The sequence below is a fragment of the Mustela putorius genome, unplaced genomic scaffold (assembly GCF_011764305.1).
Source record: "Mustela putorius furo isolate JIRA1106 unplaced genomic scaffold, ASM1176430v1.1 tig00000421_pilon_pilon_pilon, whole genome shotgun sequence".
NCBI lineage: Eukaryota > Metazoa > Chordata > Mammalia > Carnivora > Mustelidae > Mustela > Mustela putorius.
This window is the reverse complement of record NW_025421375.1, coordinates 6,839,929-6,854,242: the sequence shown is the minus strand read 5'-3', so window position 1 is coordinate 6,854,242 and position 14,314 is coordinate 6,839,929. Positions and strand designations below refer to the sequence as shown.

The window sequence follows — 14,314 nt, the reverse complement described above, 5'->3', positions numbered from 1 at the left end:
AGAGGGAGAAGCAGACTCCCTGCTGAGCAAGAAACGTGATGCGGGGCTCGATTCCAGGACCCTGGGATCACGACCTGGGCTGAAGGCAGACACTTAACCGAGTCACCCAGGTGTTCCTGTGGTCTGCTTTTTCATCATCTTAAGGGTATCTCTCTCTCTTTTTTTAAAAGAATTTATTTGAGAGAGAGCATGAGAGAGTACATGCACAATCCAGGAAGGGGCAAAGGGACAAGTAAATTCGCGGACCCTGAGATCACAACCTGAGCTGAAATCAAATGCTTAATTGAGCTGCTACCCAGGAAACCCTGGTATCTCTAAATAAACAGATTGTTTTTTATTCCAGTGGGGTTCTACTATTCATCTTTTTTCTGTTTTAAGATTTTATTTTTACATATTTGACAGAGAGTGTGCACACATACACACAAGGGGCGAGGGTGGGGAGAAGCAGGCTCCCTACTGAGCAGGGATCCCAATGCAGGGCTCCATCCCAGGACCCTGGGATCACCACCCAAGCCAAAAACAGCCACCCAAACCAACTAAGCCACCCAGGTGCCCCTCATCTTTTCTTCTAAATCTAGTATTTTTTTTTTAATCCCAGTTTACATATAGCGTTACATTAGTTTCAAGTGTACAATACGGTAATTGAGCAGTTCCATGTATCACTCAGTTGCTTATCAAGATAAAAGTGTACCCTTCAGTTCCTTTACCTATTTCAACAATCTTCTCACCTTCCTCCCCTCTGGTAACCATCAGCTTGTTCTCTATAGGTAAGAGTCTAGTTTTTTGGCTTATCTCTTTTTTCCCCTTTGTTCATTTACTTGTTTTGTTTCTTAAATTCCAAATATGAGTGAAATCATATGGTATTTGTCTTTCTCTTGGTTTCATTTAGCATTATGCCACAATGTTGCAAATGGCAGGACTTCATTCTTTTCTGGCTGAACAATATTCCATTGTATATACATACCACTTCTTCTTTATCCATCAATAGACACTTGGACTGCTTCAATAATTTAAATACTGTTGCAATAAACATAGGGATGCACATATCTCTTGTATTTTTAATTTTCTAAGAAACCTCCATACTATCTTCCACACTGACTATACCAGTTTGAATTCCCACCAACAGTGGACAAGGATTCCCTCTTTTCCACTTACTCACCAACACCTGTTGTTTCTTGGGTTGATTTTACCCCTTCTGACAGGTATGAGGTGATTATTTTATTGTGGTTTTGATTTGCATTTCCCTGATGATGAGTGACATTGAAAATCTTTTTTTATGTGCCTGTTGGCCATCTGTATATCTTCTTTGGAGAAATGTCTTTTCATGTCTTCTGCCTATTTTTAAATTGGTTTATTATAGGGATTTTTGCTGTTGAGTTGTACAGGTTCTTTGTATATTTTGGATACTAACCCTTTATCAGGTATTTCACTTGCAAAATATCTTCACACATTCAGTAGGCTGTCTCTTAGCTCTGTTGCCTGTTTCCTTTGCTGCGCTGAAGATTTTCACTTTGATGTAATTCCAATAGCTTATTTTTGCTTTTGTTTCCCTTGCCTCAAGAGACATATCTAGAAAGAAGCTGCCATGGCTTATGTTAGAGAAATTACTGCCTATAATCTCTTCTAGGATTTTTACAGTTTCAGGTTTCAGATTTAGATCCTTAATCCATTTTCAGTTTATTTTTGTGTATGGTTAATAATCTAGTTTCATTCTTTTGCATGTACTTGTCCTGTTTTCCCTATGTCATTTGTTGAAAAGGCTTTTTCCCATTGCATATTCTTACCTCTTTTGTTGAAAACTAATTGACATAGAATTGAGGGTTTTATTTTTGGACGTTCTATTCTGTTCCATTGTTTTATAAGTCTATTTTTGTGTCAGTACCTTACTGTTTTGATTACTACTTTTTATTATAACATGAAATCTGGAATTGTGATGTCTTCACCTTTGTTTTTCCTTTTCAAGACTCTTTTGGCTATTCAGGGTCTTTTGTGGTTCCATCCAAAATCGAGGTTGGTTTGTTCTAGCTCTCTGAAACATACCATTGGTATTCTGATAGGAGCTACATTAAATCTGTAGATCATTTGGGGTAGTAAGGATATTTTAACAGTATTTTGTCCTTCTAATCCATGAGCATAGGCTATCTTTCCAGTTCTTTGCATCGTCTTCAATTCCTTTCATCAACGCTTATACATTTCAGAGTATAAATCTTTCACCACCAATCATGCTTATTCCTAAGAATTTTATTATTTTTGGTGCAGGTGCAAACGGGACTGCCTTTTTAAATTTCTCTTTCTGCTGCTTCATTATTAGTGTACAGAAATGCAACAGATTTCTGCACAATGATTTTATATCCTTCAACTTTACTGAATTCTATCATCAGTTCTAGCAGTTTTTTGGTGGACTCTTTAGGGTATTGTATATATAGTATCATGTCATCTCCAAATAATAAAAGTCTTTTACTTCGGGGTGCCTGTGTGGCTCAGTGGATTAAAGCCTCTGCCTTCAGCTCAGGTCATGATCCCGGGGTCCTGGGATCAAGCCCCACATAGGGCTTTCCGCTCCACAGAAAGTCTATTTCCTTCTCTCTCTCTCTGCCTGCCTCTCTGCCTACTTGTGATCTGTCTGTCAAGTAAATAAATAAATCTTAAAAAAAAAAAGTCTTTACTTCTTCCTTGCTGATCCCTTTCATTTCTTTTTGTTGTACAAGTGCTGTAGCTAGGACTTCCAATACTATGTTAAATAAGTGGTGAGAGTGGACATCCTTGCTCGTTACTGACAGGGGAAAGCTCTCAGTTTCCCCCCATTTAGGATGATGTTCACCATGGGTTTTTCATATATGGCCTTTATTATGCTAAAGTATGTTCCCTCTAAAGCTACTTTGGTTCAGAGTTTTTATCATGAATGGATGGTTGTACTTTGTTCCCACTGAAATAAGCATATGGTCTTTATCCTTGCTCTTACCGATGTGACTTATTGCACTGATTGACTTGCAAATATTGAACCACCCTTGCATCCCCAGGCTAAATCCCACTTGATTGTGATAAATGATTTTTTTAATGTATTCTTAGGTTCAGTTTGTTAATATTTTGTTGAGGGTTTCTGCATCTATATTCATCAGAGATACTGGCCTATAGTTCTCTTTTTTTATATTGTCTATCTGGTTTTGGTACTGGCCTCATAGAATGAATTTGGAAATTTTACTTCCTCTTTTACTTTTTGGAAAACTTTGAGAAGAATAGGTATTAATTCTTTAAATGTTTGGCAGAATGAATGTGTGAAACCATTCATTGGTCCTAGACTTTTGTCTGTTGGGAGTTTTTTGATTACGATTCAGTATCATTGCTAGTAACTGCTCCGTTCAAATTTTCTCTTTCTTCCTGATTCAGCTTTGGGAGGTTCTATGCTTCCAGGAATTTATCTAGGTTTTTATAGACTGGTAAGTCTGCTGGCATATAATTTCATAACATTCCCTTACACACTTAAAATTCTTTGTATTTCTACGGTGTCAGCTGTTTTTTCTTTAATCTGTAATTGTTTGAGTTCTTTTTTTTTTTTTAATCAATGAATCCAGCTAAAGTTTTATCAATTTTGTTCATCTTTTCAAAGGATCAGCTTCCGGTTTCATTGATATATACTACTGGTTTTGTTTTTTTTAATTCTTAAATCATTTATTTCTGCTCTAATCTTCATAATTTCCTTCCTTTTGCTTCATTATTTCCTTCCTTTTTTTGGTTTTGAATTTTGTTTCTTTCTTCTTTCTCTAGCTCCTTTAGGTATGAGGTTAGGTTGCTTGAGATTTTTCTTGTTTTTTTTAAGATTTTATTTATTTATCAGAGAGAGAGCACAGGCAGACAAAATGGCAGGCAGAGGCAGAGGAAGAAGTTAGAGCAAGGAGGCCGATGTGGGACTCCATCCCAGGACGCGGGGATCATGACCTGAGCCGAAGGCAGCTGCTTAACCAACTGAGCCACCCAGGCATCCCAGATTTTTCTTGCTTCTTGAGGCAGGTCTGTATTGCTATTAAACTTCCCTCTTTGAACCAGTTCTGCTGCATCCCAAAGATTTTGTACTATTGCGTTTTCATTTTGATTTGTCTCCATATATTTTCTGACTTTTTCTTTGATTACTTGGTTGACCCATTCATTGTTTAGCAGCATGGTATTTGACCTCCATGTATTTGTGTTCTTTCCAGGCTTTTTTCCTGTGGTTGATTTCTAGTTTCACTGTGTTGTGGTCAGAAAAGATGCTTGGCGTGACTTCAATCTTTTTGACTTTGTTGAGACTTGTTTTGTAGCCTAATATGTGATCTATTCTAGAGAATATTCCATGTGTACTTGAAAAGAATATGTATTCTACTGTTTTAAGATGAACTGTTCTCAATGTATCTATTAAATCCATCTAGTCCATGTTTCTTTCAAAGCCATTGTTTTCCTTGTTTTTTTTTCTGTTTGGATGATCTGACCATTGTTATTGTATTATTACTGTTATCGTATTATTATCAATGAGTTCCTTTATACTTGTCATTAACTGCTTTACCTGTGTTGCACCTGCGCTGGGTGCATAAGTATTTACAATTGTTCTAACTTCTTGTTTGACTGTCCACTTTAAGAGTGTCCCTCTTTGGGACACCTGGGTGGCTTAGTTGGGTAAGCATCTGACTCTTGATGTCAGCCCAGGTCACGATCTCAGGGTTTAAGATAGGGATCTGCACTGGGTGTGGAGCCTGCTTAAGATTCTACCTCTCCCTCTTAAAAAATAAAAACAAAAAACAAAAAACAAAAAAACAATGTGTGTGTGTGTGTGTGTGTGTGTGTGTGTGTGGTGCCTTCCTTGTCTCATTACAGTCTTTCCTTTTTATCAGGGTACCTGGGTGGTTCAGTCATTAAGCATCTTCCTTCAGCTCGGGTCATGATCCCAGTGCCCTGAAGTTGAGCCCTACGTAATGCTCCCTGCTCTGGGGGCAGCCTGCTTCTCCCTCACCCACTTCCCCTGCTTGTGCTCCCTCTATCAAATAAATAAATAAAATCTTTAAAAAATGTCTGTTTTATCCAACATAAGTACTGCTACCCGATTCTTTTTGACATTTGCATACGAAATGCTTCTCCACCCCTTCATTTTCAATCTGCAGGTATCTTTAGTTCTGAAATGAGTCTTATTTTTTTTATCCATTCTGTCATACCTTTTCCCTTTGACTGGAGCATTTAATCCACTTACATTCAAAGTAATCATTGATAGGTAAGTATTTATTGCCATTTTGTTACTTGTTTTGTGGTTGTTTTTATAGGTCTTCCCTGTTCCTTTATTACCTTGCTCCCTTCTCTTACAGTAGGTTTGCTTTCTTTAGTAATATACTTGGATTCCTTTCTCTTTATGTTTTGCATATCGACTACGGGATTATGATTTGTGGTTACCATTAGGTTTGCATATAAGACCTTGTGCATATAGCAATCTATATTAAGTTAATGGTTGGTTAAGTTTAAACCCATTCTTTACTCCTCTTCTTCCCATGTTTTAGAAAGATGGTGTCATACACATCCTTTTATTTTATGAGTCCCTTGACTGATTTTCACAGATGTTTCACTTATGTTTACTGTTTTTATGCTTCCTACTTTTTTTACTTTTATTTATGCCTTTCCTTGCCACTCAAAGAGTCCTATTTAACATTTCTTATAGGACTGGTTTAGTGTTCATGAATTCCTTTAACTTTTATTTGTCTAAGAAACTCTTTATCTCTCTTTCTATTCTGAATGATAACCTTGCTAGATCGAGTATTCTTGTCTGCAGATTTTTCCCAATCAGCACTTTGAATACATCATGCCACTTCCTTCTGGCCTGCAAAGTTTCTGCTAAAAAAAATCTGCTCATAGCCTATGCAGTTTCCCTTGTATGTAACTGTCTTCTCTCTTGCTGCTTTAAAAATTCTCTTTATCACTACTTTTTGAAATTTTAATTATTAAGTGTCTTAGTGGGGACCTCCTTAGTATGATTTCATTGGGACTTCTCAATGACTCTTATATCGGGATTTCTGTTCCCTTCCCCAGATTTGGGAAGTTTTCAGCTTTTATTTCGTCAAATAAATTTTCTGCTCCCTTTTCTCTCTTCTCCTGAGATCCCTATAATGAGAAACATATTATGCTTTTAGAGTCATTGAGTTCCCTAAGCCTATTCTCATTTTGCATAATTTTTTTCTCTCACCTGCTCAGCTTGATACTTTCTATTAGTCTGTCCTCCAGGTCACTGTTACATTCTTCTGCTTCCTCTTGTCTGCTATTTATTTCAAATAGCTTATTTTTTTCTTAAAGATTTATTTATTTGACAGAAAGAGACACAGCAAGAGAGGGAACACAAGCAGGGGGAGTGGGTGAGGGAGAAGCAGGCTTCCCACTGAGCAGCAAGCCCAATGTGGGGCTCAATCCCAGGACCCCGGGACAAGGACCTCAGCCAAAGGCAGATGCTTAACAACGGAGCCACCCAGGAGCCCCTCATTATCCAGGTATTTTTAATTTCAATTATTGTGTTCTTTATCTCCAAATGGTTCTTTTTTATCTTTTTTAACAGTCTCACTGATGTCCCTCCACTCTTTTCTCAAGTTCAGTAAGTATCTTTATGATCACTAGTTTAAATTCTCCATCAGGCTTATTACTCATCTCAGTTTCACTTACATTTCTTGCTTTGGTTTTGTCTTGTCCTTTCATTTGGGGCATATTCCTATCTCCTCATTTTGTCTAACTCTGTGTCTGTTTCTGTGAGTTAGGAAAGTCACCTAAGTCTCCTGCTCTTGAAAGTAGTGGGATGGCACACACAGTACCTATCAGTTTTGTGCTGGTCCTCTTCCACAGAGGATGTGCCAGTGCTGCCAAGACCAGAACCAGTTAGAGCTGACCTGCAGAGAGCATAACAAGGTGCATGCATCCTCCACAGGAGGTGACCAGCCATCACCACCAGGACGGAAGCCCCACAGAGTGCAGAGTCCTGAGACTTGGTGTTGGCAAGCTTTGTGCCGGTCTTCTGGGGAAGAGGACTCACAGCACTAGGGCTGAGGCAGGCCTGGCTAGAGAAGCGGGATGCCATTAATCAACTTAGATAGTGAATGATTCCCACTGGTAGCTGTGTGTTTATGCTGGGAGGTCAGGGAAAAAGCATCGGCCAGCTCTTTTGCTCTGTCGAAGTCACTTTGGGAAACCTACCCTTAAAGATCCACTCTGACATGAAAAATAACTCTCCCTCCTTTAGGGACCAGGCATTTAGCAAACTGCTGCTTCAGAGCTGTCTAACTGTGGACTGTTTGTTGTGCTATCTCTTTAAGAGTGAGGACTCAGGGCGCCTGGGTGGCTCAGTGGGTTAAAGCCTCTGCCTTTGGCTTGGATAATGATCCCGGTGTCCTGGGATCAAGTCCCACATCGGGCTCTCTGCTCAGCGGGGAGCCTGCTTCCTTCTCTCTTTCTCTCTGCCTGCCTCTCTGCCTACTTGTGATCTCTGTCAAATAAATAAATTTTTTAAAAATCTTAAAAAAAAAAAAAAAAAGCGTGAGGACTCAGTTTCCTGTCACTCACCCTGCTGTCCTAGAACCTAGTCTGCTGACTTTTAAACTTTCAGGCTTTAAGTCCCACTGGTTTTAAGAACCTACGAAATTCAGCCCCTCTAGTTTTCGGAGCCAAATATTATAGAGATTCGTCTTACCCACACAGGCTTCTCAGTGTGAGGGTCTGTTTTCTCTCCCTTCTTGGGGCCGGTGATGTCCCTCTCCCCCCTTGGAAAGTCCATGCATGTCCCTTTAGCTCCCAACCACTTCTCCACCCTTCCTACCCTTTTTCATGTGGCCTCTTCTCTACATTTAGTTGTGGAGTTTGTTCTGCCCATTTGCAGGTTGTTTTCTGGGTTATTTACACTGATGTGAGTGTTACCTAGATATATCCACGGGATGAGGTGAAGCCAGGATCCTCCCAACTCTGCCATCTTCTGCGAAGTCTGGTAGTACTTTCTCTATGCCATTAAACTGCTTATTGTTTACTCCCTCCATTTTAGTATATCATTTGTCTTCTGAGCCTTAATGCTGTCATTGAAAAATTAGCCAACAATCTCATAGCTGTCCCTTTAAAAATAAGTATGTCTTTTCTTTCTGGTTGCTTTTTTTCTTTGCTGTTCTATGGTTTCACTATAATAGCAACCTTTCTGCTGTAAGTTTTACAAGTATACCTTTAGTCTAAAGATTCAATTTTTCAGGGGTGCCTCGGTGGCTCAGTCCTTAAGCACCTGCCTTCGGCTCAGGTCATGATCCCAGGGTTCTGGGATCGAGCCCCACATCGGGCTCCCTGCTCAGTGGGCAGCCTGCTTTTCCCTCTCCCACTCCCCTGCTTGGGTTCCCTCTCTCACTCTCTCTGTCAAACAAATTAAAAAATCTTTAAAATAAATAAATTGAATAAACATATAAAGATTCCATTTTTCATCAGCCCTGGAAAACAACCAATCAATATCCCTTAAAATGCTATCTCTCCCTTTTGTAATCTCTCCTTCTGGAATTCATTAAATATCCACTGATCCTTCTGATTCTATCCTCTACATTTTTAAACTCTTTTAGATGTGCTTTTAGTGTGTGTGGGGGGGGTCACGGCTGAGGTATCTATCTTGCACTTCATTTATTTTCCCTGCACGTATGTCTTATCTGCTATTCAAACCATTCAGTGACTCTAATTTTAAGGACCATATTTTTCATTTCTAGACGTCTGATTCTCTTCCCTGTCTACTCATTTCACAAAATACTCTGTTTTTCCCAGATGTTTCAAAATCTTCAATCATTTCAAATATATATTTAATTTATACCTTTAATATTGTCATTATATCAATATATTCAGGGTCTAATCCAGCTTTGTATAGTATCTTGCTGATTCTTCCTATGGTAGTTATGTCTTCTAACTTTTACTATAATACCATCTTGAGGCTTGGGTTTAGGGGCTATCTCTCTAGGAAGACTTTGTATTTGCTTCTGCAGAAGCTCCAAAGGTCGCTGCCTCCTGATGCCAATTTTCATGGTGACTTCTCACCTTGGGCACTGTAGTACAAATTCAACCCATAATAAACTGTGGCCAAATAATCCTAACATTCAATAGACTGACATATTTATTATTTTATGGGATAAAAACATGGACAATATAGGTTTAATAAAAGAGGAAAAAAATACCTTTTCAGCAGAAGAACCTGTCAGGACAAAAGTTGAAAAAACTGGAAGTGGGTATTTAGTTTGAGGATCCCAACATTCTATAGTAGCTCCCATGGGAAGGCAGAAGAGAGGTACAGATTCTGACAACGGAAATGACTCATAATCATCTTCTGGATATCTAAAAATTAAACCTTTTGGAGAAAAGAGACAGTATTAAATTTTTTTCAAGAGTTACTTTCACATAAATTATATGTGATGCATATTAATAGGATATTTTAATAGCAAATTTCATGAAAATATTTATGTGTGAAATTTCAAAATTATTTTCCTCTTGCCATATCAGAAACTTAAATTAATTAACAAGTTTACCCTTTCTTTTTTAACTCATGGACTTTTCATTCATTGTACGTTCATTCTAACGTTAAAATGTACAAAATATACAAGTTAAAACTCTATTCAACAAGACCATCAATTTTAATATATTTTCTTCTGTATACCACAACATCTTATAGAGTGTGGTAAGGAAAATTCACCAACTATTTCAGTAAAAAATTCAGGGAAGGGTTAAGTGTTACATAATCATGGCAAGGCAATAGAAATGATCAGAGCCCTTACTCATCTTGGGACAGCAGCAGTGTAGAAAGTATTCAGCATGAAAAGTAAATGAGACCAAAATCCTCTGTCTGAGTAGAGTATGTGAGACCAAGGAAGCAGGAGGAGGGGGGCCTCGAGCAAGCTAACAAAGCCCCTTCACAATCAAGTATCTACAAAGCTCTGATGTCTCTAATATGCAGACCACCTGTTAAGTTAAAACTCCTGAAAATTTCTGAGTCAAAATTCAGTGTGCAAAGCTCTATATTCTAAAATACGTCTTTTATCGAATACCTAAATACTTTCACAAAGCTTATTTCAGTAAGTGTTCCTTTTTTTAAGTTACACTCTCACCACACACACATACACATACAAACACAATTTAGGAAATCACATACAATCACATATCACAGCAAGATAAACAGTATCACATTTTAAAATGATACTGAAATTTGTAATTCTTATTTGCTGCCTTTATTTTTATACCATAAATTAAAATGGTCTGACTTAATTGTCTTTAAGAAGACAATCAAGATTTTTCAGATATGGAATTGCCTGACTTTCTTGAAGCAAAACAAACTGTGCATGATCAAAAAGTAAGTGACACTGCTTCTTTTCACAAGGAAGTTTTCCAGTATTTCTTCTATTTACAACTGGAGCATACCTGTATGTTCAGTTTCTATCCCACCATACCAGTGGGATGAAGAGGTCACACTTAAATCTTTACAGCCCTTGACACTTTACTGTGCAGTAAGAATGTGGCGATAGATTTCTCAAACACTTCATGGCAGAAAAGTTTCTCAGGCCCTCCTCTCCTCCATATAGCTGATTCTTTGCAACAAAGGAAAAAGGAAGCAAGTCCACCTTTCATGGCAAGTAACATGAGGTTTCAAATCAGACACACAGAGATAAGAGAAGGAAATATAAGAAGTAAAGATGCAGTTTGACACCTTTCTGATTGCCAAAATAAAAAGGTCAGAGAGAGTAAGCAGTTTTCCATTGAATTGTTAAATCTATTGGTGTAGACTAAAAGCCTGATTGTTCATTTCACCAATGCTTACTGGGATGGTAATTTCTATTTAACAACATATTTGGGGGAGGGTATAATATTAATATATCTTGTAGTATGTAATGTATTTAAGGAAACTTATGCCTTTACATGCTAATATTATAGATAATTCAATTTATGAATTGAACAACCCCATAAACCACATAAGGGGGCATACACTGTCTCTTTTAACCAAATAAAAATCTTGGGTGAACGTGACCACTACACTATGGGAACTAACCAAATGTTAATGTACAACAATAACTAGAGTAACAATATGTTTTAAATTTACTCACCAGCTTTATATGCTATTGCATTAGAAGCAGGCACAGACTTCTTATAACACAGAAATACACTGGAACCCCACTGTAAAACATAAATTATGTTTAAAAAAGAACAAAGAGTGAAAATAAATTGATTTTTTTAAAGACTTTATTTATTTATTTGGCAGAGAGAGAGATCACAAGTAGGCAGAGAGGCAGGCAGAGAAAGAGGGGGAAGAGGCTCCCTGCTGAGCCGAAAGCCTGATGTGGGGCTTGATCCCAGGACCCTGAGATCATTACCTGAGCCAATGGCAGAGGCTTTAATCCACTGAGCCACCCAGGCACCCCTAAATTGATTTTTTTTTAAATCTTCTAAAGGTTCTGATTATCAGTGAAATCTATTTAAAACATGTTTATCAAACAGACTACAAGGGTGCTTGGGAGGCTTAGGGAGGCTTAGTTGGTTGAGTGCCTGACTCTTGGTTTCAGTTAAGGTTGTGATCTTGGGGTCCTGGGATCAAGCCCCATGTTGGGCCCCATACTCAGTGGGGAGTGTGCTTGAGATTCTCTCTCTCCCTCTCCTTTTGCCCCTCCCCCTGACCCATGAATGCTTGTACATTCTCGCTCTTTAAAATGAATGAATAAATCTTTTTTTTTTTTTTTTAAAGACTACAGACTACAGAACACAGCAAATCATGAAATTCAGAGTATTAAAGAAAGGAGTAAAAAAAATCTGTTGCAAAATTAAACTGACATAAAACAGTTGCAAAAAGTTTAGAATGCTGTAATCAGACACTCTGAAAGAAACGGCACAAAGCTGAGTGGGCCCTGGAGCCCAGACTAATATTATCAAGGTAACTGAGGTACTATGAAGTCATTACCTCCAGAGGCAAACTGTCTTGACCAATACCCAGGATACATTAGTCAGTCATCTTTGCCTGTATCCCACTAAAGCTAATAATAGTTTTATCTAAAGATATTTTTCAGAATAAATCTGACCCAACAGTAAACCTCAGTCTCATAAAATTAAAAATCAAAGGTGTATGTTCCATGTTCTTGTTCATGAGAGCCCTTTAAAAAAATAACTATGTAGGGATGCCTGGGTGGCTCAGTTGGTTAAGCAGCTGCCTCTGGCTCAGGTCATGATCCCACTGTCCTGGGTTCGAGTCCCACATCTGGTTCCTTGCTTGGCCAGGAGCCTGCTTTTCCCTCTGCCTCTGCCTGCCACTCTGTCTGCCTGTGCCCACTCATGCGTGCTCTCTCTCTCTCTCTCTCTCTCCTTCTGACAAATTAAAAAAATATATATATAATATAAATATATTATATAATATTTATATATTATATTTATATTTATATATATATCTCCCTCTGACAAATTAAAATATATATATATATATTTATATATATATATATTTTTAAATTAAAATATATATATATATATATATAAATTAAAATAAAATATATATATATATATAAATTAAATATTATATATATTTATATATATATAATATATATATTATATATATATATATAAATTAAAATAAAATAAAATTAAAATAAAATATATATATATATATTTATATATATATATATTTTTAATTTGTCAGAGGGAGAGAAAAAATATATATATAAATATAATATATAAATATTATATATTATATTTATATATATATTTATATATATATATATTTTTTTTTTAATTTGTCAGATATAAATAAGTATGTAGAAAGTGGGGGGCCTAGCCTGCTTGGTAGAGCATATTACTCTTGATCTTGGGGTTGTGAGTTCAAAACCCCATGTTGCATGTGGAGCCCACCTAGAGATAGAACTATAAAACTTAGGAAAGCAAGAATGTAAAACTGCAACAATTTAAATAAATAAATAGGAAGTTCCTATCCAGTCTCCCTGTGGTTGTCCATGAAGACACCAGTGAAACACAAAAGGTAATAAAACATCTGTACTGATGTAAGACAGGCAATATTAGCACATACCAAAAAAATTTTTTTTGAATCCCTGATTTTAAGTATTTATTTTCTCAATGAAATTATTCTAAAAATCAGATAGCTAAGGATTTTCAAAACTATTATGAATCATAAAAGTTACAGACCTAAAAATAATAAAAACCACAAAAATTATAAGCAGAGTAAATTCTACACCCAATAATAAACAGGAGTACAAAAATTATCCTTTTTTCGGGGTGGGAGCCAGTACATATAAAACTAAAAATGAAACAACTATATTCTTACCATTCCACAATTTAAGTTTTTGTCAACTTTGCAGAAAGTATGAGGAGGGGTTTCTCCTTTACTGGTTACAATAACACAGATATCAGTTACAGCCAAGGAATTCTGGGGTCGAATTAAAGGAGCCCTTCGATAAGTGATAAAGATTCTTTGTGAAGTAGTTGAACTATTGTTGACATTGGCACAGCGACCATAGGGTGTGGCTTGGATCACTTCACATCCAGGAATAAGCCTTTCTTTCCCTTCATATAAAACTCTGCAAGGCAGGGAGGGGAGAAATAAATAAATACAAGTTAAAAGCTGGTTTTCAACAAACAAAAAAATGGTGGGAGGGGTTCTTCTACTGTTTCTCAAATCTTAATTATGAACCAAAAGTAAGATTACTACTTTGGGAATTATAGATCTCTTTACTATTTTTCAAGAGCTGGAATATAATTTTAAGAAAAGTAAATAAGATCCAACAACCTGATTTTTTTTTTTTACTGCTTTTTACAAAAAACATATGAAACCACACAATAAGCATCCTCAGACTGATTCCTAGATCAAGCATTCAGATGTTTTCACAAAATTTTCCTTCATAATTCCTGTCAAAACTTCATCTTTAGGGGCGCCTGGCTGGCTCAGTGGGTTAAGCTGCTGCCTTCGGCTCAGGTCATGATCTCAGGGTCCTGGGAATGAGCCCCGCATCAGGCTCTCTGCTCAGCAGGAAGCCTGCTTCCTCCTCTCTCTCTCTCTGCCTGCCTCTCTGCCTACTTGTGATCTCTCTCTGTTAAATAAATAAATAAAATCTTTAAAAAAAAAAAAAAAACTTCATCTTTAAAAATCCTCTGACTGAAAATAAATAAATATATATAAAAATTATTTGACTGAAACTATAAAACATGGTTTAAAGATATTAGAGATGAGCTAATAAATAAAAAGGCATCCCATGGTCATGGATAAAAACACCTAATATTTGGTAAGATGTCAAGATTTCCTGAAGAGATCTACAGAGTCAACAAAATGCCCATC

General features: G+C 37.0%; 1 protein-coding gene across 1 annotated transcript in view; it reads right to left on the bottom strand.

Annotated features, from left to right (window-relative positions):
• DENND4C (DENN domain containing 4C) overlaps window positions 1–14,314 on the bottom strand; it is a 141,730-nt gene that overhangs the window by 79,889 nt on the left and 47,527 nt on the right. Inside the window, 3 exon segments of the mRNA XM_045079661.1 lie at window positions 9,180–9,349; window positions 11,094–11,163; window positions 13,307–13,559. Of these exon segments, the coding sequence (XP_044935596.1) occupies window positions 9,180–9,349; window positions 11,094–11,163; window positions 13,307–13,559 (493 nt within the window).